Source organism: Grammomys surdaster, unplaced genomic scaffold (assembly GCF_004785775.1).
Source record: "Grammomys surdaster isolate TR1022 unplaced genomic scaffold, NIH_TR_1.0 186, whole genome shotgun sequence".
NCBI classification, from domain to species: Eukaryota; Metazoa; Chordata; class Mammalia; order Rodentia; family Muridae; genus Grammomys; species Grammomys surdaster.
In genome coordinates this window covers 945,447-969,081 of record NW_021604631.1, presented here as the reverse complement: position 1 = coordinate 969,081, position 23,635 = coordinate 945,447, and the positions used below count along the sequence as shown (strand labels likewise).

Here is a 23,635-nt window from a genome sequence, read left to right as displayed (position 1 = left end):
TATATTATATTATATTATATTATATTATATTATATTATATTATATTAGAAAGAAGAATATTTAGACACTGAGGGTATGTGTGTTTAAAGCCAGTCTAGTGAATATTTGGGAATAATATTATACTTGTTCTATGTTGTAAGGAAAGAAGAACTTTCAAAGGCAGATGTCATTTGCAAAATAAAATAATGCAATGAAACATATAGAATCTAATGTTCTCTTGAAGACAAGGTTGAAGATGGAAACAGACCATCTGTCAACATAGGAGATTTATTTCACTGTATCTGAAGAAAAAAAGTCAATGAGACAAATCATTCTGCTGTACATTCTTTAAAAAAATTTATTTTTAAAGATTTTATTTCATTACTCTAAACTATTTTTATTATTTTCAGTGCCTATGTACCTCTCTCTCTCTCTCTCTCTCTCTCTCTCTCTCTCTCTCTCTCTCTCTGTGTGTGTGTGTGTGTGTGTGTGTGTGTGTGTGTGTTGGCATGTGCACATGAATGGAGGTGCCCACAGAGGCCAGCAGATTTGGATTCCCCTGGAGCTAGAGTAACAGATGGGTATGAACCAGGTGACCTATGTGCCTGGATGTGAACCAGAGTCCTTGGGAAGAGTAGCTCATGGTCTTAGTCACTGAGTCATCTCTCCGCCCAACTGCACACTTTAAAACATTCAGACATACCTTTTCAGAGATAGAGATATCTATAATCTGTGGAGAGAAATTTCTTTTAAATACATTTTATTTTTAACTGGCTAGAAATTTTATCATAGATAAATTTCTATAGAAAACATCTTCAACATATAAAAACTCAACCTAACCAGTTAAGACTATAATGCTTCCTTCTATAATGGCTCAAAACTTTGTAAATTTTCTTTTCTTTCAGAGTACAAATTAAGAGGCAGACACAATGAACACACTGGAGTGTCATGAACACGAGAGCTACAGACAGGGCCTTCATCTGGCATGCAGAGTCTCTGAGACTCAGAGATGAGACGATATATATGATATACATTCTCATCCTAGTTGTCTAATTGAAATATCTTTTGTTCTAATCCAGCAAAAGAACTGTATTTGTGAGCTATTTCCAAAATGCCACAGTGCAACGATATTCTAGAGTAAAAGAGACCAGTCTGCTCTATCGTCAGCAAGGACAGGATCCTGAGATTCTTCTTCATTTGGGGTGTTGAATAGTGAAGAATACAAAAGCAAATTATAAAAGTGAACCCCAAGTTATGCACACTTGGTGAGTAAGCCCATGTTATATTATTATAAAATCCTAGGTCCACAATACTTGGAGACTACCAATTATATTATTTACAGTATAAATCCCAAAGTGTTACTTATTTTCTTCTATATAACAAGGAATCAAGATGTATACTCATTAGTATATATATCTACAAGTAAGAAACAGTACTAATGTTGAAGAGATTCAATGTTTGCATGGTTTCAAACATATGATGATAAACTGGATGTGAGAAACATACGCAGAATCACCAGGATTCATAAATAACCTGACTCCTTGTGGTTTCTGTGATGGTTTTCCCCGAGTTTGCTGTGATAATAACTATATGCATTGTTGATCCGTTAAGGACCATGCCTGCTGTCTTAATGTGCTCCCTCAAGTAATTCCATCATGTTTGTTTGGGAAAGACTTTGTGCTATCATAAAGACATTCAAACATCAGGGTCTCGTAGGATATGCTAATATACATAAATTATAGAGGGATGTTCTGATTGCATTATAAATGCATCTATTTTTTTCATTTCTTCTCTTTGCAGAGGACATACCACGGGCTATGTTCCAACCAATTGCAAACTTCCTCAGAACTCTGATTATTAATTACATATTAAAGTGCAACTGGTCTCACTCTTGGTGGTTATTCACCATCCACCACATGAAAAGAGTGTGTGAAATGTGAATGGCATAAAAATACAGTTCACTAAAGTACCACTGAGAGTGGGCGTGTGTAAAAAGAGTCTAGAAGACTGGCAGGAAACAAAGGGAGAAGACATTATCAATATCAAGGTTAGTTAGAAAAGTTTTTACTTTACATTTTCAAAGAAGGCAGGAACAAACAAAGAATATGAAAATAATTATTATTTCAAAGATCATTGTCCTGCAGCAGACTACAGAATACACATAACTTGTTGGAAGATTTCAGAGTGGTCAGGCAAACCTTCTTCCAAATGCAAACTATGCCAAAAACATCCTGCAGAAGCCCCAAAGGCTGTGACAAATCCCATTGCCATTAACGCCTATAAGAGGTTCACTTCAGGAGAACATATAGGGAAATGAAATCTTTGACAGCCTTTGCGATGTTCAATAAGGTGGAAGTATGTTTGCAAACGTGAATCCTGACTGACTTGCTGTAGCACTTTTTCTGACAGACGATGTTAAACAAATGTCGCACAAAGGAGTTCCTCTGATATGTGTGCCTCGGTGTAGAGAAAGAAGAGGGGGCGAAGCTTCATAAGCTGTCATGGGAAATTAACAGTCTACCTTAAGGAGTTTACACGCTATCATCTTAAATCAAATGCAGGCAGCCTGTCAGCAAACAGAAAGCAGGAGGACAGCAAAAGAAGTGACTCGCTGCCTCTGTCTCACCCTCAGATTTACTTCCAAGACCTGAGTGAGAATTTGTTTTCCTTGAATAGCTCCAACAGAAAGCACAATTAGCACTGAGTCCTTGCTGCTTATCTCTTAGAGTATCCAAAGCTACTGCAAGAAGAGATCTGGAAGCAGATGTGTTTTAGAGGGCAAAGACCAGAAGCACATAGGAAGATTCATGACCTAGGACTTGACTGGACCCCAGAAAAATATGTGTCTACATCCATCTTACTTTGGTTCAGACAGGGAAAATTACAGAACTTCTCTTATGGAAAAAAATCACATTGTTGAATATACCAAAATTCATTCCCATTCCCCAAGTATTTATTGAGACACTATTATTGTCTCACATTATCAAAGATCTAGCTATGGCACATATAATAAGAGCTGGATCTGAGTCCTGCTTCCTGAGCAAGGGACATGAGAACACACAGCTGCACGGACTGCCTGGTTAGACCCTTCAAAGGCACAGCAGGCAGAGAAAGGAAGCAGTGAGAAGAGGAAGAGGTACAGAAAGTTCTCTGGAGGAGATGCTGCTGAAGGGCAGCTACAGATTTATTAGGTAAAGGAAGAAGAAACCGAATGACTTGGAGAGATACATGCAGAGTGGAACAGAGGGAACACAGATGACCGCTTATGAGCGCCAGTAGAAAGGGAGGACCAGGAACTGGAGGAAGGACAATGAAAAATGAATAGTGAAGACAACCGTCTTGGGTTTTTGCCTTCAAAATGACCTTTCCTTTACTATATAAAAAGACAACAAGGACTTAGATGTAACAGCAACCCCCAAATGGAGGAGAGCCTGGAAATCTGAACAAAATCCTTAGTAGCTGAGACTGTAAACGCCACATGGTAGAAAAAACAGGTTTTTAAAATTTAATCAAAACTGACTGGTGTCCAGCCTTCAAAACTGTCACTAATACCAAGCTGGTACTGAAACCTCATCCATGAAATTAGGTCTCTTTACACAACATTTTCATATTATACCTTAAGAGTGTTATTATAACTAAACATTGTAATATCCTTGGATATGAAATGTAAACTGCTATTTAAATATTAGCTCATCTTTGTTATTATAAATATTATTATTGATATCTTATTGATAAGGTTATTGTTATTCATGTACTAGAAAATCATGGCCTTGGAAATAAAATTGTTAATTCTAAATAAACAAGTGTTAACTAACTACAGTGACAAAAATATAGGAATGTATATCAAAGAGGACCAGGGATGTGGCTTGGTGTAGACATCTTGCCTAACATATGTAAGGTCCTAGTGTTTGGTCCCTACAATCAAAGAGAAAGAGAAGTAGGAGGAGGGGAGAAAGAATAACAGGAAATGCAGGGCATCATCCCATAACCTAAATGGTATCTATGAATTATGAATTTAAAAGGTATTTCATATCTTAAAGTTACATATTTAAGCAAAATTTGATCAGCTGTACATTTCTGACTTTTAGTTGACATTTAATATACATTTTAAATGTACAGTTTTATGCTGATAGAAATATACTTGTCTACTTGTGAAGATTAATACCGATGGCTAACTAACAGAACATAGGAGACAAGACTCAGGACACTTCTGGGAGATAGTATCTAGATTAGATCAACCTCTGGGCATGCCTGTGAGGAACTTTCAAAGTTAGTTCAATTGAGGTGGGAAAACTGATGATTGTACTTAGGGTTTATATATTCAACAACAACAATGATAAAGCTGGGGACTTATACTGAATAAAAAGGAAGAAGTGATCTAAATTCTAGCATTTATTTCCCTTCCAACTGTTTCAAACTCCTGCCACCAGGACACCCTGCCATGGTAGACTTCACTCTCAAAGTAGAAGCCCAAACCAATCGTTCCTCAAGTTGGCTTGTCAAATAATACTATAGTGACAGAAAAAGTAGCTAAAGCTACTTTTCCAGCACTAATGGCAGGACAGTGTGGTACAATGTCCTGTGATTTGTGTCACAAATCCCTCAGCAGAGACAGCCTTATGTAAGTAGAGCTGGATTGGTCTGATTCTGCTTACTCTTTACTCAGTCTTCTCCCTCCATATGCTTACCAACTCAATTGCTGGCTTTGTTTCTTTGGCATAATCTCTGCTTTGCCGCTTTTGTTTTCATTTTCATTTGCTCATTTTGTTTTAGGTTTTCCATTCTGCCATAATAAAATTCAATATCTCATTCATCTTGACATCATCTGCATGTCAGTCATGACGATCAGTAGCTCCTCTGGCTTACACTATTTTCATACAGGTTCTATGCTGATTCCCTTCTGCTTACCAGAATTCCAACTTCATATCTGAATATAACACAACTCTATTATCATCACTATTCTGCCGTCTTTCCAGTATCACCAGAAATATCAAATCTCCACTTTCTCCTAATGAGAAGGTCAATCTCATATTTCAATATTTCTATTGTTAGTAGGAATGTCCCCTTAAAATAACAGCAGTTTTATCTTGAACCACTTCAAGACAATATAACTAAATATGGTCAACATGGTAATATCTGCATGGACCAGCCCATACCTTGTGAGGATGAAGGTAAGCTGAAAACACAGGTAGAACAGGTGATATACAAGCTGATTCCTGAAGGATAAAGTTTCAATCACAATGGGAAGAATTTAGAGGGCAATGGCTTGTGTGCCTAGACTGAGAGTATAGAATGAAAGTTCTACGTACAAGGTGAGCACCAGGTGTGATGTTTTACCCCAAAAACCTCAGAGTGGGTGGGCAGGGAATACGAAGTCAGGAAGAAGTAGAAAGGCAGCATGAGCCTCACAGAGCTGACTGAGCTGGATAAGAAAGTTCAGATTTGGCAGAATGGAAGTAGTCTGCAGCTGAGGGACTAAAGTAATGCGATCAGAAAGAGGAGAATCCAAGACGCGGAAGCAGAACCAGAAAAAAGTAGCCAGACTGGGATACATGAGGCATTAGGAAAAATGGTCTTCTAGGCAAACAGCTTTATTCTTAACAAAAATATGGTAAATTTTGTTTGGTTTTGTTTTAATCTAGATCTTACCAAGTGACAAGAGTCAAGCCTAAATAAGGGTAGAAAAGGGTCGATCTGTGCAGTAATAAAACGGTATTCATGGCAAATAATTTGCTAAAGGTGAAAAAAATTCAGCAGCGATAAAAAGTTGGACTTCCTTCCTGTGGAGTTCCTTGTCTAGTCAAATCATCACAATACTCTAAGAAAGAAGATATCTAAAGCTCCATGGACAGTGCCTTACAAACAGTAACTTCTAGATAAATATTTGCAGGAGGGTTAAGAAGGAATAAATGAATGAAATGACATTTATGTGAAATATTTTACATATATATATGAAACATCACACACACATACACACACACACATACCCTCAGATTCAGTTCATTGGAAAGTACAATCATCTGCCATTGAAAGTAAGAGCTGAGTCTTGAAAATCAACATGTCAGCCAGGAGTGGTGGTGCATGGTCTCTAAGTGCTGCATGTAACACACTGAAAAAGCAAGACTCTCAAATTGAGGACACCTTAGGCTACAAAGAAGACTCTGTCTAAAAGTAAGATGTGGGAGGGAGGGAAGATAAGGGAGGAATTTACATATTAATCAAATCATTTTCAAGTGAAAATATAATAAACTAACACTTAGATGGGAGAGGAAATGGTAGCTCAGAGGAAGATGTCAGTTTCTTTCTGTTTAGAGAAATCATCCTCTCATTTTTCTTAAAAGGGCAGAAATGAGACAGAAATGGGCTCACTCTGATGCATTTCTGTGTACTGAGGGACCTCTACCTAACCTGTCCAGCAGGTTTCAGATTTCTAATCCAAAACAGAACAGAACCAAGGCTGCTCTCTTACTCTTTTCTCTGCCATTCTTATTTCTACTCTTACCACGTAACATTTTCCCATTGTACTTCACACTGACACACAAGAGAAAAATAAAATTCAAAAGAAATCAGTGGCTTTCCAGATCCAAACATCCTGAGCCAAAGAGCTTTAGATAGCTGGGAAGACACTGCAGCTCATAGCAATACTAGGGACACCAAGAGAGGCCACAGGAGGACATGCTACAATCTAAACAATAAGCACAGGAAATTACTTTAGTACACTATGAAGATGATAAAATGTTTTTTCTTAACAATGCATAATTAAAAGGCAAGACTCCAAATTCATCCTGAAAAACGCTTTAATATCACAATTCATTCTCATTTTTTCAAGCTGTTCTAATTACCTGTATGCAATTCACATTTTTGATCTGTTCAAATGGTTTCCTATTCCCCACTGTTGACCAGAGCACTTGCTGTACAGTACCCACTCACCATGATCTTGTTCCAGCCTGTACAAGGCCATGCCTGCTTCTTCTTTTGCGATGTTCCCTCTAAAGGGTTTATCACACTTACCAAGCTCCTCCCCTACCCATTGGACTGAATTTCTTCTTTTCCCCAAAACTAGATTATTTACACATGTTTGCTTAATAGTGCTGATTTAATACTACCAACTGTTTTTCTTTTAAAAGGTTAATTCTCAGTTTTGAATGATAAGTACATTCACCATGACAAAATATTCAAATAGCAATTCTTGAAAACTTAAAAGCTGAAGTTATCAGAGGGTTTTAGTAGTATACAGGAACCCTAGTATAAAAGTCAGCAAAGCAGAAATAGCTAAATGAGAAAGAGAGAAAGGAAGGGGTGGGGGAAAGAACAGAGAAAAGGAGGAAAAGAGGGAGAAAAGATCTGAAGGGAACAGGGATAGTAAAATCTTCCAAATTGAACAGAGACAATGCATAGCCTGCACCTAAAGGAATATGTTATTAAAGGGAGAAATTGTGTTTTCTCTAGGCATGCCTACATTATTTTGATTCTAAATCATATTATCAATTTATATTTCTAAATCAGATGTAAATGGGCCCATAGCTGGACATAAACATACTTCATTGATGCTGAGTAGGCATATTTGGCTATTACAGTCCAAAAGACAAATGTGTGTTCAGAATACATAAAGCAGTACAAAAACTATGGAAATTCTTGCACTGAAAAGTTTTACTGCTGATTTTTATATGGAAGCTATCGGTAATGTTAGTGGATAGAGATGGAATTGGTAAACAGAAAATCTCAGCAGCACAATGGTGATTTCAGTGCAGTGAGTTGTAGATTCTGTCTCAAGAGTCATGCAAGAGGAAAACAACGTGAATATGTTGCTCTGAGAAAAATAGAACAGAAAAAAAGCAAACAGAAAGAGAAGGAGAGAGGGAGGGAGGGAGGGAGGGAGGGAGGGAGGATAACTCTAGTGTAGAGAAGACAGGGTGATTTCTAGTAACACTGTGGATCTCTCAACACAACCTGAGAGTCCCTGTTACTCCAATTTAGAGAAGACAATTAATGCTAAAAGAGTCTAGGAGACTATTAAGTTGTTGGCCTGCCAATTGCAATCAGTAGTGCTGACATGTTTGATTTAAACAACAACAAACAACAACAACAATGACAAAAAAGCCCAAAATAATGTACAAAAAGAAATACACCACTTCAGACCTGATATGCAGCACCACGTCAGAACTATAGTTACAGAACCAAAGGATACGCACGCACCCGCCCCCTGAGTGTCTAGCTGACTCTGCTTGCACTCAGCTGCTGGGAATGCATCTCCAAGGTAGGTACTGCTTCCAAGGAAAGCTATCCTATTTTTCCAAGTCTCACTGCATAAGCCACATTTCTAACATATAATCAAATCTTTAGTTCTTCACAAATCTTTCCAATATCTTAAGTTTCTGTTTATATTTTATGCAAGTATCTGGACATTTTATGTAAATAGACTACCAAATTCTTCTTTCAAGCTAGATGAAAGGCACATGTTCATATAAGTATAAGGAGAATGACTCCCTGATGGACTTCCATTTTCACTCATGTGTAAGGTTTTGTGACCAATGTGTAGCATGTATCACAAAACATGGTTTGAAAAGACAAAGGTTAAAAAAAAACCCACTCGGAATAAAAAAAAATAATTTCATCTCCAAATATTTGATAGAAGATTAAAAGCAGCTCACATTCAAAATATAATGTTGAAAGCAGTATTCACATGTGAGTTTTAGAATCTACACAAACTACTGTATAGTGTACCTAAGGCCTTACAGTTCAGACAGTCTGAAAATTATTTTTCATAATTCAGAAAAAAAACTGTTGTATCTCTTAAAACTATGACACAATGGCCACACTGTCTCTTATACATGAATGCCGTATGACTCACAATGTCAAGTACTCGAATTTCTAATAAATACTTTATGAGTATTTTTTGAAGTACACTATATTAGAAATCACAGCAGCTTTCAACAGGTCCACATAAGCTTTAGCTCACTAAGAACAGTATGTATCTGCATGAAGATACCACATACCTTGAATGCCCAGAAACACACACTTCCAAATAGCACTGCGCACATCAAACTGCCACAGTGGAAACAACATTTCTACATTTCTCAAAGATAAACACACTGGCAAAAAAATAGACTAATCATTTAGATTCTTGACATTTATGCTTATTCTAAATATTCAAACTGCATCTTCCTTTTAAAGCAGACCGTATGAATACATGGATATCCACATATGCAATATTAAGAAATAGTGAAGAAATTATTACACAGTTTCTGACTATAAGGAGAAAATCCAACAGAAGAGTTAAATAAGAAAGATTTTAAAGCAAGCTTTGTATAGAAAGGTTTTGTAATCATGGACATATTTCCAAAATAGACACTTTGTGTTAGACTACATTTAGATTAACATTTAATTTGACAATGAATTCATTCTTCTGTGGTCATTCTCTAAATTTGGAAAGATTACCAAACAAATCCTACTATAAAAAACAAAATTAAACTATGACTTTTATAATGAAGCCTGCCAGTTCATTCATTGCTTCAAAAAAATAAGAAGACTTTATAAGTATTTTTGAAGTACACTATGTCAGAAATCACAGGTGGGACGAACACTTCAGGGTATCTTGATTTTCACCACATAGCATTTGTCAAATACCACTAGAGAATACCGTCAAATTATACATTCTACTTCTGGATACATCACTGCTTAGAGGCACATACCATTTTTGTTACAGTAAACTATTCCAACCTATACCAACCACATACACTACACTATACTGACCAATCCTTAACAAGAGCTCTTCTGCACTTCAAATCCAGTAGAAGTCCTAATATAATGGTTCTTGAATGCTAGTATTATTAGGCTTTCTCTACAATTTCGAACACACACACACACACACACACACACACACACACACACACGAAACAGGGTTTCTCTGTGTTGCTCTGTCTGTCCAGGTCTCAAACTCAAGATATCTACCTGTCTCTGACTCCAGAGTACTGGAATTAAAGGCATGTGCCACTGATCCTATATTTCTGTTCTAAGTCTCTATTTAATGCCCTCATTACTCAAGGAAAAGGAGCCATTTCCATTCTAACCAAGCTGAGTACAAGTTCCCACTTCACAGCCTCCATCAGAGACGGTTGAGGGGCATGCCCTGGCCCCCATCAAGCCCACTGTGGTCCTCGGAACACAATCACCTTTCCCATTTCACTTGCTGTCCTTCTGGCCTGCGCTTCTTTCCTCAAATATGCAGGGCCACTTCTCTTACTGCATCATCAGGTCCAATTAAGAGACATGCTCTCACAAAGACCTTCTCCACTCAGATTCTCTAAAAGGCATCCAGCAAAAGAATTGACACACTGTAAAATGCATTTAACATGATTTTTTAATTTTAAATGTCTAAGGCCTTTGGAACCCTGAAATATAATGGCATTTCCCAGTCATAGAGTCATAAAAATTAAAGTGACGAAATCAACATGAGGACTAATCAACTCTTTGCTAATATACAAAGAAAATTGAAAAGCTCAGTAATTTAGCCAATATGAATTTTGTTTCTACATGTTTTCTCATTTAGATCAGTAGGGAGGTAAGCACGTGAGATGGCCTCTTCTCAGTGCAAGCTGTCAGTGGGGTGGGACTGCTCACAGCATCTTGGAAGACTAAGAGTAAAACAAGCAAGAAGATTCTATAACCCATCACGTAAGATAAAAGACTGACCAAAAGTAAACAGTAAGGAAATATTAAATAAACATAAAAGGGCTAGTGGAGTTAATGGGTGAACAAGTGGGAGCCAGTCCATTTGCCTCAGATTTCCTACAGATGAGGCCACCACGGTTATGAGGAGGCTGAAAATAAGACGACGGGTTACCCGAAGGGAAGAGCTTGTCGAATAATTGTACGAGAGGGAAGAACAAATGACTTCTGAGAATATTTCAAACAAAATGATGGGAATCAACTCTGCAGTGTTCTCAGAAGGGCAGTTCAGTTTCCAACACAGAACCCTCTAGGCACTAATAAATGCACTGCCAGATAAACAGACGTTACTAAAGTGCTGTCCTCATAAAGGGAGTGCACAGCCATATACAAAGGATCAGAAAGACAGAGTGACAGTGATGTTAGACTGAGTGGGGAGGTGGCAGGGAAAAATGTGTTTCCCAGTGAGGAAATTATCTGAGCTCAGTGAAAGTCACAAGGAAGCTATTAGCACAAATATTAGCCGTTACTAATTAATTCATGATAAATGACATTGTGAGCAAAGTATCTTCTTCTTATCTTCATAATCATGTTTTAAGATATAAACAAAACCCACTGTTATAAGCAATTAGAAAAAGGTTGGGATGAATCAGGAATAAGAATTATTTGATCTAAGTAGAAAATCTAATAGAATATGTCATTATAAGAGTTGTCAAACTGGTTCATGAGAGTCCCTGCATATTTATCTTTCCTGACAGATATCAAAGATTCCAGTGATTCATGTCCTTCTCAATAACTGCTCCATCCAGACCTGTTAACTTCTGCCTCCTGGCAAGTTCCCCAGCAAGCACCTCAGAGACAATAATGTGGTCTCATCTTGTTTCATTAAACTTTACACAAAAGCAGAGCTCAGTAAATAACTGGTGACAAAAACTAAAGGAAAAGAGCCCTGTTAGAGTTTTCATGTTAAATTTTAAGTCTCCTACACCCTGATACCTTTCTATTCTTCTATTCTGTCGGCCTCATTTTGCCATATTGTCTCTCAGATAACAACATTATGTTGAAATACTCTATTAACAAAACTACTCGTAAAGAGTTAACTCATGATAAGAATTAATGTATGGAAATACACTATTTATATACAGGTTAATTCTCCTAACTACAAAAATTAATTTATAAACTTAAGAAGAAATAATGGACACTTAGAAAGGGTTGGAAAATAATAACTAAAATTACAAAGTACTAAAGGACTTAGCCATTTGAAGTTTTATAAACCTCTTATTAGATTTTAACTGAATCTCAATAGTGCCTTTATAGAGCACGGTTTAAATATGTGCCAAGGGCTAACATAAAGCCTGCAACTGTAACATGATTACAAAGAATCAATTCCCTTGCAAGCCACATAATATTCTTGTTAGTTACATTAAGAGCTATCCAAAGGAAAAATTAATGATAAATTATATGATGTGATAGACCTTCAGTTCGTGTCAACAAGTTACCACTCTGAATTAGAATATAGATAGAGTGGGTAAGAGAAGTGGGAATCTGACACAGCAAAACAACTCTCAAGCAAAGCAGCAGGCCTGCTGGACTAAAGGTTGTTCGTTAGACAATGCCTGACGCTCTACCCTCCACAGGCCTCCTTCCATACTCAAAATAAACGTAGACACAAGAGATTAATTCTCCAAAGATATCGCAAAACGAGGCAGCAAAGTACAGCGGAAACTGAATTTAGAAGAGGCCCATAAAGATTCAGCTACAATCTTCTTTTCTTAACAATAAGTAACACTAAGTAAAAGTCTGTAAAAGCAATTGTAATTGCAGAACGGATGCTAAACTAATTGAAAAAGTCATGGTATATCTGAACAATATTGTTAAATACAGCAGTTATATTATAATAGGTAACACATAATATATATCAAAAACCTAAATATTTTCTTATTCTTCTTAATCCCATGATTCTTAAGTAAATTTACTTCCAGCAAGTTTTAGAAAGTTAATAAAGTATTCTGAGACACAACTTGTAAAGAATTCAAAAATTTCTGTTCCTTTACATAAAATAGAGGAAATATATAATGGTTATTTGCAGAGAAAAGAAATATTATATTATGTATTTAAACCCATACCCTCAATTAATATAGCTATTATGGAAAACAATGTAAAGGTCCCACAAAATTAAGAATAGAACTATCATATTATCCAGCAATTCCCATGCCGTGATCATATCCAAAGGTAAAATGGAAGCACCCAGAGTACCACAATGGAATACTATTAAGCCATCAAAATGAAATTCTGTTATTTGTGATGACATAAATCAAACTTCATGATCTCATTCTTGTGTAATCTAAAAGTTCATCTCATACAAGGGGAGAGTGGACTGCAGGTCAGCAGACAGTCGGCTGGATAGGGGAGGACAGATGGGCACGCTGAGCAAGAAGTAGCCATGTTGAGAGAGGCGGGGAAAGAAAGAACTGCTACCCAGCTGCGCAGCAGGAGGGCTGCGACAATGGTGGTTACTTCTAAAAGAAGTATTTTGAAGTTTTGCAAATCAATCAATCAATCAATCAATCAATCAATCAATGTCTAGATTATTTATCCTGGAGGGGGTAGGCAAGATTATCATATGTATGAGAACATCATATTATTACATTGATATGTATGCTTGTTCTTCATGTATTTTCAAAATACATTTAATGAACTACAGTATTATCTACGGCATGTCAGCCTTTCATAAGTTTATAAATCGTTTTAGCTCTGTCATGCACACAGATCACTAGAAATTATTAATTATACAGCAGAGAGGACGACCACTGAGCAGTTGTCCTTTTAACTCTGGGAGAAAAGTACCTGTACTTAGGACTTAGAATTTTTTTTGTGTGTGTGAAAGCATCATGAATTTTTCTTTCCTACAATCTAGTATAATTATAAAGTGAACATGTAACAGATTTTATTCTGCTCACCATCAAACTATATTCCAAGAAACAAAGCCATATATTTTACTCTTAATATCATTCAGGTTAATGTAAATCACATCTGTTCAGGGATTTGCTGATTCTCAAGGGATAGTAAAGGAGTCATCAGTGTAACCGTGCAAGACACACCATGGGTCAGTAATGTGTGAGACAGATCCAAGAAAGCAAGAGGAGGAAAGGACAGGATGGGCAAGACTAGAGAAGAAAGTAAAGAAAATCAAACTAAAGTGTCTGTGAGCTATTTCTCCCAAGAACAAGGAGCTATAGGAATGACATTATCTGGTCTATTGACTAACTTTCATTGTGCGACCTTACAAAATGAAACAAGTTTCTTTGTTCTAATGACTTGACTGAATGCTGGCTGAACTATCGGCACCCAGAACATCAGCATAAGTAATGGGAATATTGATCACAGATAAGTACATCATAGGAGCTGACTTACCTCAGTAATGGATGGAATATGACGGTAATATTTCTGGCTCCAGGTTTGCAGACAAATTTTGTTCCTCCACCTTCAATTAAGTTGTCATCAGGACCTCCTTCCAGGAAAAATGAAAACTGAGATTTAGCTAATTAGAAGTTTTATGAATAAGCAAACCAAGTTTCTCTGCATGACTGTTGCATAATCACAAGGGCTGCCTCAAAACGATCACAGTATTTACAGTTATTGCAGAAGACATGATCCAGGCTTTCTCTTCAACAATGTATGTGTAATTACCCAGCAAGGACAAAAATGAAAGTCCAAGAAGAAGAAACGTCTCGAGGTTATAGCACAGTTGAGGCTAAAACTTTTCTTTTTCTCAGTGTCTTCTTTGGTGAGGAGGGTATACAGAGATGAAAGAAGTTACATTTAAAGAATCCCAGATTATAAAATGTATATAAATCCTATTTGTCATATTGTTACCAAGTCAAAAAACCCACTGACTGAAAAACACACTATTATTGTATGTAATACTAGAAGATATAATCCTGGTTATTAAAACATTCAATTTTGGGACTGAAGACATGGCTCAGCATTTACAAGCACTGGCTGCTCTTTCAGAGGTCCTGAGTTAATTCCCAGCAACCACATGGTGGCTCACAGCCATCTCTCCTGGGATCCGATGCCCTCTGCTGGCAAGAAGGAATGCATACAGATAGAGCATACATATATACAAATACAATAAATCTTTTTTTAATTAAGATCTTAATAGAGAAATCTTATTTGTCTATATAAATGTTGAAACATTTTCAAAAAATATCTCAAATATATTCAATAAGCAAATGTAAGAAAACTAAATTTGGGGGAAGAAAAAATAGGTAGTGTATAGAAGTGCTAGGTGCTCCTTCTAGAGGACCAGGAGGTAGCTCAAAACCATTTCTAACTCCAGTTACAACAGATCTGATGCTGTCTTCTGACATTCTAGGGCACCAGACCCACAAGTAACCCACAGACATACATGCATGTAAAACACACACACACACACACACACACACTCACATTAGAAAGAAATTCATCAAGATAGTCTTAAAACTATAAAATGTACTCACATCAGCCTTCGGAATAACTGATTTGAAGCTAGTAGCAGTCACGTTTTCCATTAAGTGCTACCCTATTTCACCAAAAAACTAACTGTCTTAAAGGAGTATAGCATATTGCTAGCAGGATTTTATTTCAGGCTACTCTCACGTATTTTGCAAAGTACAAAATTGCTGTTTTCTTGATGCTATCACAAGTCTTAAAGCAGATTTGAAATGCCAATCAGGACTTATATCCCTTCCTGAAATGGCTCTTAATTGGTAATTCGCTGAAATATCAAAGGGTCACAGTGCAGGAGGCAATCCCCAAGTCACATGCTGAGGTAGTAACAATTAACATCACTATTTTGCTGCAGAGAATTAGTTGCAGAGAGTTTAGAATATAGAAAGCTGGACATTACTTCAGAAACTGGAAGATATGCTTTTACCAGCACCACTCCAGTGGGGTTTTGGGTTGTTTGTTTGTTTGTTTGTTTGGTTGGCTGGTTGGCTGGTTGGTTTTAATGAAATTCAAATACTACCATCCCTAGCTTCTCTCGATGTCATGCTACTCTAAGAGGAGTGACTTTTTTGATTGGCATAAGTTGGGGAAATCAGGGCAGACCTAGCCTCAGAAGCCCCAATATTGCATTTAAAAAGCCATGATGTCTCCAGGTGGGAAGTGTAGTTTGGTTTATGTTGATAAGGTTGTGGATGTAGCTCAAGGGTAGAATACATACAGATCATATGCAAGACCCTTGGTTCAATACTCAATACAGGGAGGGAGCAGTGACGTTTACCTATCAAGGACCTGAATTAGAGAGAAATGAAGAACAAAAGGGAGGGAGGGAGGGAGGGAGGAAGGAAGGGAGGGAGGCAGGGAGGGAGGAAGGAGGTTGTCTAACAGCTTCTATTAATGAATAAACAAACCTATCTCCCATGTTCAGTTAGGAAGCCCATTCACCTATTAAGCTAGGTTTTGTCCTTCAGACTCATGGGTTTTTTTGTGTATAACTGGTACGCTACTCTTCCTTTGCCTCATTTTTCCTTGTAAGTTTCAGAATTCTGGAGCCCACACACGCGTGCGTGCACACACACACATACAGACACAAACACACAAACCATGCTATTTAGGGAATTTTATCAAAATATCTAAGTGATGGACACTTATATATGTTTTCTCTTTAGTTTAAATTTTTTCTTGATCAGAATGCTTTGCATGCTATCAGAGACAAGCAAAGCTGGTGCTGCTTTACTATCGCCTTGGTGCTCTGGGGCCTCCAGGAGACTGACAGCCCATGTGGAGCTCTAGTGGTCTATCCAGCACTTCCTAGAGGCATCAGCATTACACAGATACTGTTTGGATCAGTTGTCTCCCCAAATCGTCAAAGCGCAGTTCTGATTTCTATCAAAAACATGATGGAATGTACCCCTCTTCCTTCAGATTCAGGCCCTGCTTCTTCACATTCTCAAACTCTGCATCACAACACGATATGAACTATGGATGTCTTGCTAATTTTTGCAACTTAAATGACAGCACCAAGACTATTAGAAGGACGAGGGGTGTAGCTTAGCTGTAGAAAATGTTCTCTGCAGGAGCAAGGCCCTGGGTTCAATGAACAGACAAAACCAAAGAAGATAAAGAGGGAAAAGAGAGAGCTTGGAATAGGCTCACAGAAGCACTACTCCTTTAGCCAACCTCTTCCTCAAAAGAGCATATTGACCAGTTAAAAACAGAGAAAGGAAAGTAGGAAGACATTTATTCTCTGAATCAACAATTTTCCTCCCAAGACCACAACACCTACTCAAAATGGAATAACCAAGGAGATGTGTACACGACAAACAAGGTTATTTCTCTCCTGAATGCTAGCAACAACATAAAAAAGACAAATTAAAAAAAAACTGTATATGAGATGGATACAAAAATAGCCCTCAGTTCTATTCAGCATGAGTATTATCTCAAAGTGAAATGAATTAAAGTAGGTAACTTTTAATGATTTCAAAAAATATCAAGTACTATGATTTTAAGGACTGTATTTTTAAAAGAACCAAGCTGCACACTGCTAGTTCTTCATATGCACTGCACACATGGTATGCATGCCAATCTGTGTGCCTTGGCCACCCTGGGCTCAATTAAGGAGGGGTATTTCTTCTGTCAACCCTTTAAGTACAATATCTAGCTTAAAACACTCAATCTTGCCTCCCAAAGCCCAAAACTCTATTAAAAGTAACTTATAAAAACAACTCACACAAACTTTAAATATGTCACTTTTATTATCACTACATGATTTCAGTAATACTTACATAACTTATCTCTACCTATCTAAAGAGGTTAAGCAAGCATGTACATATTGTATTGATGAAAAGAGAAATGGAGACCTACATGGATAGAATAATATTAAAATTAAATGGGAATGCATAAATGAAAATCTGTTGTCAACTGTTGAAGCCCAGCAAATGTGAGTGAGTCTTTCCTCCTAAAGCCTTACAGGTAGTAGGAATACCTAGTAAATTGTATGCTTATAGCAATGGACTCATAGGTGGAGCCAATAAAAAACAACAGCAACAATGAAAGCTAGAGGTCCTAGATATGTCTGTGGGAGAGAGGAAGCTGTGGCAACAAAGGGAGGAAAGCAGGGTATGAAGTTCCAAACTTAGCCAAAGTTCCCTGCTCAAAACTCCTGGGAGCTGAGGAAAACGACAAGGGCCTCAGGTAAGTTGCCCATGCGATTAAAAGTGAAAAAGACTCTTGTCTACTTTAAGCCTTAACCAAAACTCTACCTACAGAACCCTGTGTATTCTTTCAGCTCTGTGCTCATGTGCACCTTCACTGCATCTTGTAGGATTTCCTCTTTATAAATCAAGTGTTTAAATCTAGGTTATAAGATGCTATGGAATAAATGTGCCCTCCCCAATACCACGTGTTGGACTCTTACTCTCCAATTCACCACTATTGAGATATGAGATTTTTGCCATGAGGATGCATGCACATGAATGATTCAAGCAAAATTCTAAGGACACAGATGACTACAGATATCGGATTCCCTCTTCTCTCTCATTCTTTCTCTGTCTTCTTCTATTAGGGAACAATATGCAGAAAAGTTACTTGTTGCTCCTTAATTTCAACTGCTAGTCCTCCAGATCTGAACAACATTATAGATAATTCAGTCTGTGATATTCTGTTGTAATAGCACAAAATTGACAAAGGTATTGAATTACCAATTAAGGAAAAGTAGAAACAGCATCCCAAAGAACTATCTTTGAAAAAAACCTATCAGAACAAGAAGAAAGACTCTGACCCAGGTTCACAAAGCCTGAGTGTCTCTACCATCAATATGGACTAGAAATGTATGCTTGGTATTTCAGCATTCTGGGTGAGAAACAGAACTCGCCTCTCCTCATATGCTCTCCCATTCAGTCAAGCAGCCTGGGAACTGCTGTCAAGACCACTAAGGAGCAAGCTGCTCAAGTTCTGTGACATGCGCTGACCAGGCAGGGGCAGCTCTCACCTTCATTCATTATGCCTGCAGTCTAATTTCAGCTGGGGAGGCCAGGGGATGGGCACCAGAGAAAACGGTGAATGATGATGGATGGTTGGAATGAAAATGAAATTGACAGTAGGATTACAAGCAGGCTGTACAGCACAGGATGATGGAAGAATGACCCAGCCATATTTCCTGCTTTTTGCAATGAGGAGAATGGTGTGACAAGCTCTCCCAGATGACTGCCAACAAACCCCAAGGCCAAGAACAACTGTGGGATGACAGCATTTTAGCACTCACAGAACAGTCCATTTCTTTAGAACTCATTTGGACGAAATTAGCTCCTAAATTTACCTATTCCTTGACTCTTTCAGGCTGAGATTTGTTGTCACAGATAATGAATATAGTCATCTTAATAACACAGACAGAGAAAAACCCAATGCCTCAGAAAAACTGGAAACAAATGTTGACCTTTGAAATGATCATGGTGAGACAGGAAGAATCAGTAAATTTTAATCAAATCCCAGACCTGCTACTTATTATTAGTGTAAGTAGTGTAAGTTTTATTAAAATAATCCGAGTCTAAGCTAGCCCCTTTATAAAATAGGAATTGTGGTCAATTCCTTCAAACCTAATGTGTGAATGTCCAAATGAGAAATTGTACACAAGGGCATTCAGCACAGTGCTTGATACCGAGCACACACTTCCCAAAGAAACTAGTTCATTTTTCCATTCTGAAACTATCAAAAAGGTAAGGCTATGCGTCCATATTACATTGGCAACAGTAATGGTCAATATCCTTAATGAGCCCAACAAATGAATGTGTAAAAAAAAATTTGTAATAAATAAATTTAAAAAAACATTGCTGTGAGTCAGTATCAATGCAGTGACAGATTGAGAAAATTGCTAGGAACATTCAGAGTGTGACAAGATAAAATAAACTGTTCTTGACTCTTAATTTTTCAGTTAAAATAATCAATATCAAATATATAGATGCTAGCACTGTGAACAAATATCCTGTGCCAAGTTTTTAAATTAAAATAGAACAGAATGTAGTAGTGACTTCCATTAAGTTACAGAAAACGCCAAGTCCCAAATGACATTCTGAATGTGTCCTGGGTACCAAATTGGGTTTCAACATTGCAAAGAATTACAGCGAAGATGGAGTGTTTCACAATGAATATCTGACTTTGGAAAAGATGTGCAGAATAACAAATATGAAATGCCTACATGTATCAATAAAGATCATGTTTAATTGGATCTAGGCACCAGCTGAGTGGTTTGAGTTTTCTGAACTGGAGTGTCACCTTGGCAGACGAGGCAGTCTTACAGACTAACTTCTTCAGCAAGGGTCTATTCTTAAAGCATGTTGTGCCCTCACAACTCAGTCTGGTGGTACCATCACCCTTCAGTCTCTAAGGGAACTTGAATACAGCCCTGAGGTGTGGTCCTGAATCAAAGAGAAAGTAATAGCAAAATATCCTTACCCACAACTAATTTACTATTTCAGAAAATCGAGCCAGGACTTGTGATAGTATTGTTTTGTTAAAGGATAAGCTTCAAACAGATCTAGCAAGAAAAACAAGGCCAAAAGCAAACAAACAAAACAAATCAACAACAATAAAAACCATTTTAAAGATAGCATCACATTGAGACTCAAATTGAGGCTAAGGATATAAAATTCAACAAAAAACACCATTTTAATCAGTAATGAATCCCTGATAGCTGAGATAGATTCTAGAATGTAATAAGCATTTGTTGAATGAACACATGCATTAACAAAATGAAGAGCCCTCTTTTCTAGAAGAAATGAATTATGACGATAAACTGCCTATGAAGAAACTACTGGTGCATTTTTAGAACACATATACTCAGTCAGGAATCCAGGTTTTCAGAGTTAAATGAATTAAAATATTATTCTTAGACAAAATTGTCCTAAATAGAAATAAGCTACTTATTCCAGCCTAAGTTGAACACCGTGCCAAGTTTCTAATGATGTTTCACTACATTTATTCTTGGTTTCTTCTACTGCTGTGATCAAGGTGCTACTGTTAGCCTCGATAGGAATAAAGAAGGCAAGAGGAAGGAAAAGAGATGCAGTCACTAAACAGCTACCAAAAAAGGGGTATTCTACTAGACTCCTTACAAACATCTTCTCTCTTGACTTTAATAATATGCCTGAAATACTATTACCAAATAAAAAAATTAAGCAATGTAAGCATCTTTTGGGGAGTCAAATGTACAAGGCCTGCTCAAGGATGCATATGGTAGGCTCAGTACTCAAATTTCAGTCTGATGCCTCCCTAAGCACTTTAAACATAAATAAATATTATCAACCTATTTAACAGCATCATTTTCTCTTTGCAGGAACTCAGATGTTGACTAAGAAAATGGTGATACATAAAAGTTCCAAAATGTAGAACACTGAAGCCAACTTTAAGATAAGATGACATATTTATGGATTTTTCATTGAATCAAGACTAAACATAAGTTGGTTATTCAGGTCAATATCTAAAACGTCTTATTGATTAAAGATACAAGTGAACTCAAAAAACCATATTTTCCTTCTATAAAAAGATTATTTAGGCAGTATATTGGTAGAAGCACATTTAATTATCTAACTGATGTTAGAAATACCTTCTCCTCTCTAACACAGTCCCAACATGAAAAACTAGCTATGCTTTCTCATTTCTCCAGACTGTCAACAGCGAATATGATGAGTACTTCAACCACTCAAGTAGCTGGCAAGGGCTCTCTGTGTTGCAAAGAGCATGAATACAGAAGACAACAAGGGCCTGTGCCTTTTGAAGAGATGAGTTTTTTTTTAATTTCTCTTTATAAAATAAACACAATATACCCTTCTCATGCTCTGATCAGAACCATCACACTGTACCTCTAGTTTCCTACATAAAAATCCCACGGAACATCTTCTCTCTGGCTTCCTCACAACAAGCCAACAGTATGAGTGTTCCACCTCCATGATCCATCACCTCATGGATCTATCACCATTATCTTGTTCAACATCTGAGACCCCATGAAGAGAAAATAGTGTTTATTTTTTGTGGGGTTTATATACATTTAAAATACTTAAGAAGTGTCAGTTCATTTTAAAATCAGAGGGAAAAACGTAGTCTGACATGTCATATCTGTTGTTGTTCAGGAGTGGGCCTGGCATGCAGGTTACAGGGAGCATCTCCTTCTTTGCCGCTCTCATCCCTTCTCCTGTCCTTCTTTCCTTCATCACCTCTCTATTTTGATGCTCTAGGTAACTTTTAAGAATCACAAGATGAATTTGAGGCTAATATTCACAAAATACTCCCTAACGCCAATGCCACCCACTGTCCTAATCAGCCCTAACAATGTGGACAAAATGAATAGCATGGTGTGTTAACACAGGAGTCGACAGAATGAAATGTGGGTGGCCTCCATCACTCAAGAAGCCACTCTTCCCTCTCACAGGCATCAGAAGTCATTTCCGCACACATCAGAAAATCACCTGAGTAATACACAGTCACAACAGGTGCTGAGAAATGAAACCTGCCATCTCTATTACAGAGGAAAACAAGCATTTTGTATGTATAGTATTCTTTTTCAAGAATCAGACTCATATAATATAATCAAATATCCAAAACAAAAAACCAAAAAGCTATATAGAAATTTTTGTCATAGTGCTTTTATCACAGAGAACAAAAGTGGACAGACAAAGCAAAAGATTAGAAGTTTATAAAAACTGAGGAAATTCATGCTCAATTTCCCATCTGAATTAAAGGATTAAGGTAAGCAGTGACAAATGGAACTAACTTCAAGGAAAACAAGAAAAAATGATGAGGACTTTCTTAACAGCTCCTTTCTGCTTCCAGAACCCAGAGGAGGGGAACATGTGGAATGGGGGGCATCAAGAGACAACTCTCCAGCACGGGAGAGTCAGGGTCGGGGGGAAGGAAGAACCTTTCTGACAGGACAATGGGAGAAAATGGAAACATAATGGAAGGTTCTAGTAAGAGAGAAATTTAGGCAATTCATCAGATGAAAAGAGCCTTGAAGAGAGGGGAAAGAAAAGGCTACCCTAAAGGACATGGTAGAATCTACTGCTACGGAGTATCTATAAGGTTGGAGTACATGCTGCAGTCAGGTGGGAAGAATATAAAGTGGCAGATAGAGGGTAGGTGCTTGGAATAATAATGCTCTTCCCACTTTTCCTGAGGTCAGTACCATAATGATCTCTCTGTTGAGTAATAACCACAGAAGAGAAGAGGTATTTATTATCAAGTACCGAAGAAATTTTACTACAGGACACTTGAGGATGAGGAAGATGAAAAAGAAGAAAATTCCAAGGACCTACTCACTGGGAAAACAAAAGGGAAAATCATTTGGTCCCTCACGAACATAAAACTTAGAGATGAGGATGATAACCTCAATTAGGGATGGCATGACTACATAAGTTCCTGTAAATAGGACATACGCCACTTGTCTTGAATAAAAAGAAGTAACAGTATACAATGTTCAGGACATATCTCATTTGTTGGAAACATCTGTGAGTATGATCTAAAAATGCATTTGGAAACTGCTCCAAGTGAGACAATCTCTCCAGAATTCAGGTGGAGTACATAAAATCATGACTACAAAGAAAGAAAACTGTCTCATTTTATAGATGTAAAACTGAACACATTTGCCAGGTGTGCTGGCTCTTGCCTATCATCCCAGCACTCGGCTGGCAGAAGCAGGATGATCTCTGAGTTCAAGATTAGCCTGGTCTATAATAAGTCACAGGATAGCCAGTAAGAAACTAGAAGAGGACATGTTCTAAGTAACAAATAAACTTTATAATAATCTAGTTAATTAAGAGAGTGGGAGAAAAAGATATCAATGCAAATGAAGCTTTAAAACAGAGTGAATTGGAAGATAATGTCACTAAAATGGACGCATCCCTCAAAGATGGTCCTTATTTGCTCATAAATCAAAAGAAGAAATACACACCTTGATACAGAGAACAGAAAGGAAGAGAGAGAGAGAGAGAGAGAGAGAGAGAGAGAGAGA

At 37.4% G+C, this 23,635-nt stretch overlaps 1 protein-coding gene across 1 annotated transcript in view; it reads right to left on the bottom strand.

Moving 5' to 3' along the window:
* Positions 1-23,635, bottom strand: part of Exoc4 (exocyst complex component 4) — a 689,148-nt gene that overhangs the window by 363,146 nt on the left and 302,367 nt on the right. Inside the window, exon 10 of the mRNA XM_028768362.1 lies at positions 14,062-14,158. Coding sequence (XP_028624195.1) covers positions 14,062-14,158 — 97 coding nt within the window. The remainder of the gene's footprint in view (positions 1-14,061; positions 14,159-23,635) is intronic.